The sequence below is a fragment of the Eurypyga helias genome, unplaced genomic scaffold, assembly GCF_000690775.1.
Source record: "Eurypyga helias isolate BGI_N326 unplaced genomic scaffold, ASM69077v1 scaffold9131, whole genome shotgun sequence".
In the NCBI taxonomy this organism is placed as follows: Eukaryota; Metazoa; Chordata; class Aves; order Eurypygiformes; family Eurypygidae; genus Eurypyga; species Eurypyga helias.
Window position 1 is genome coordinate 8,525 of NW_010230142.1, and position 1,871 is coordinate 10,395.

The 1,871-nt window shown below is 40.8% G+C and overlaps 1 protein-coding gene across 1 annotated transcript in view; it reads left to right on the forward strand.

Moving 5' to 3' along the window:
• Positions 1-307: 307 nt before the first annotated feature.
• The window catches only part of SPTY2D1 (SPT2, Suppressor of Ty, domain containing 1 (S. cerevisiae)), a gene marked incomplete at its 5' end in the record, with an annotated part of 6,907 nt that continues 5,343 nt past the window's right edge, over positions 308-1,871 (forward strand). The window contains 2 exon segments of the mRNA XM_010160636.1: positions 308-462; positions 1,750-1,871. The exon segment at positions 1,750-1,871 is cut by the window's right edge and continues 1,321 nt beyond it. Of these exon segments, the coding sequence (XP_010158938.1) occupies positions 308-462; positions 1,750-1,871 (277 nt within the window).

Here is a 1,871-nt window from a genome sequence, read left to right on the forward strand (position 1 = left end):
TTTTAGGTCTGATATCTTGTTATACTTGGGTTATCTGGCACTTTTGGGTTTTTAAAGCACCTTCCAAAGTATTTTTCAAGACCCCTTCACTCCCTTGTGCATGAGCCAGAGGCTTTCTAGCTCACAAGTTCACCCCAAGGATAGGAGGCCTGTTGCTCTTTACTCAGCCTGCGCCAAAGTCCGGCTAGGAGTCAAGTGTATCTGTCAACTCTGCCTCAGAGGGAATTCATTGCTAGGCACAGAGGTGATACAGAATAAAGTATGACTGTCATGCAACTCCTCCATTTAAAAGCTTTAATATTTTTAGATTTCTTAACTTTTCTGCTGTATCTCTTTGTTCTTTGCAGAAAAGATACAGTTTGGCTGTTGGTCCTCCCAAAAAGGTTCCAAAAGTCAAGGGTGTAGAGTCTGCAGCAGTGCAAGCATTTCTCAGGCGGCAAGAAGAAGAAAAAAGAAAAAAAGGTAAGAGTCCAAAATATTTCCTCTGGGAGACTTTAATTGGCTCTTTGATACTGTCACCTTATTCAAAGCTCTTGCAAATACAGCTACACATATGGTTATAGAATTTACATGCGTAATGGATGCTGAGGGAAAGCCAGGACTAAGGAAGGACTAGGGATGTTTGCATGCTTTCCTAATGAGGGAAATACTAATCAGCTACACTAGCACTTACTAATGGAGATCAAGATGTAATTAAGGTGAAGAGAGATTGCAAGAAACCAGCTGGACTTTTAGTAACTTAACTTTTGAAAAGCTTTATCTGTGTTTAAAAAAAAAAAGTAAGAGTTCCTGTTGTTGTGTCTTAATCTAGTGTATGATACAGTCTGAATTTCAGATTTGTATGGCAGAGGCTTTGTTTGAGGCACTGTATTATATTTCCTTTAAGCAGTACTACAGTGCATGTGTGCACTCACACTCTACAATCACAGCCCTTGACAAAAGGATGACATAGGCAGAGGGTAATACTGTTACAGGCACCCACAACATGAGTATCCCAATCAGTTTTCTCAGAATTGATGTTTTTCCCAAGTCTTCCCGGTATTTTGCCCCCACTCCCTTCCTTAGTCTCATTGGTGTCTGGTGTTCAGACCTCTCATTCATCAGCTAGTTCAGCTAGAATTTTGTCAGCACACACAGACTCAAGATAGAGAATATACTTCCACAGAAAATAGCTAAAACCAGTTCTGTAAGGATATAGGACAGATAGCAGAGATGGGGCTAAGGGCTCTACCAGATAATTGTAGTGACCAGCAGCTTGCTTATCCGTGGTTGACTGCTTGTCTCTCCCCTACATCCCTCTACACACACATTCAGCCTCTCTACCAATTCTTATTCTCCCAATATTCTTTTTTTCCTTCCCTTTCCTCATCTTCCCTTAAACATCTGATAGTAAATTCTGTAGAGTCTCAAAATTCTCTTGCTGAGTTTCAGAACTGCTTCCATTACCCAGAGATCCCATATGTCCTGTACCTCCTCACACAGTAATTCTCCTTAGTTTGTGTAGCGTTCTGGAGAGCTGCTCGGGTTGAATGGCCTTAGTGGGTTTTGCAGTAGCAGCATTTGACTTAATTGTTCACCTTTGGAGCAGAGTATTCAGGTGGGTTAGCTTGCTCTGTTGGCAGGCCTCTGGTCACTCTTTAAACAGCTGTTAGCCAGATAGCATTAAGCTCTTGTCATAAATAGTTTCAGTTTGGAAGAAATTGAAATAAGTAGTGCTTTTTATAACTTTCTCCTGTTTTTCTTTTACAGCGCTGGAAGAAAGAAGAAAGAAAGAACAACTCTTGGCTAGACGCATTGAACTGAAACATGACAGAAAAGCAAGAGCTATGGCCTCACGAACAAAGGATAATTTTTATGGCTATAATGGCATT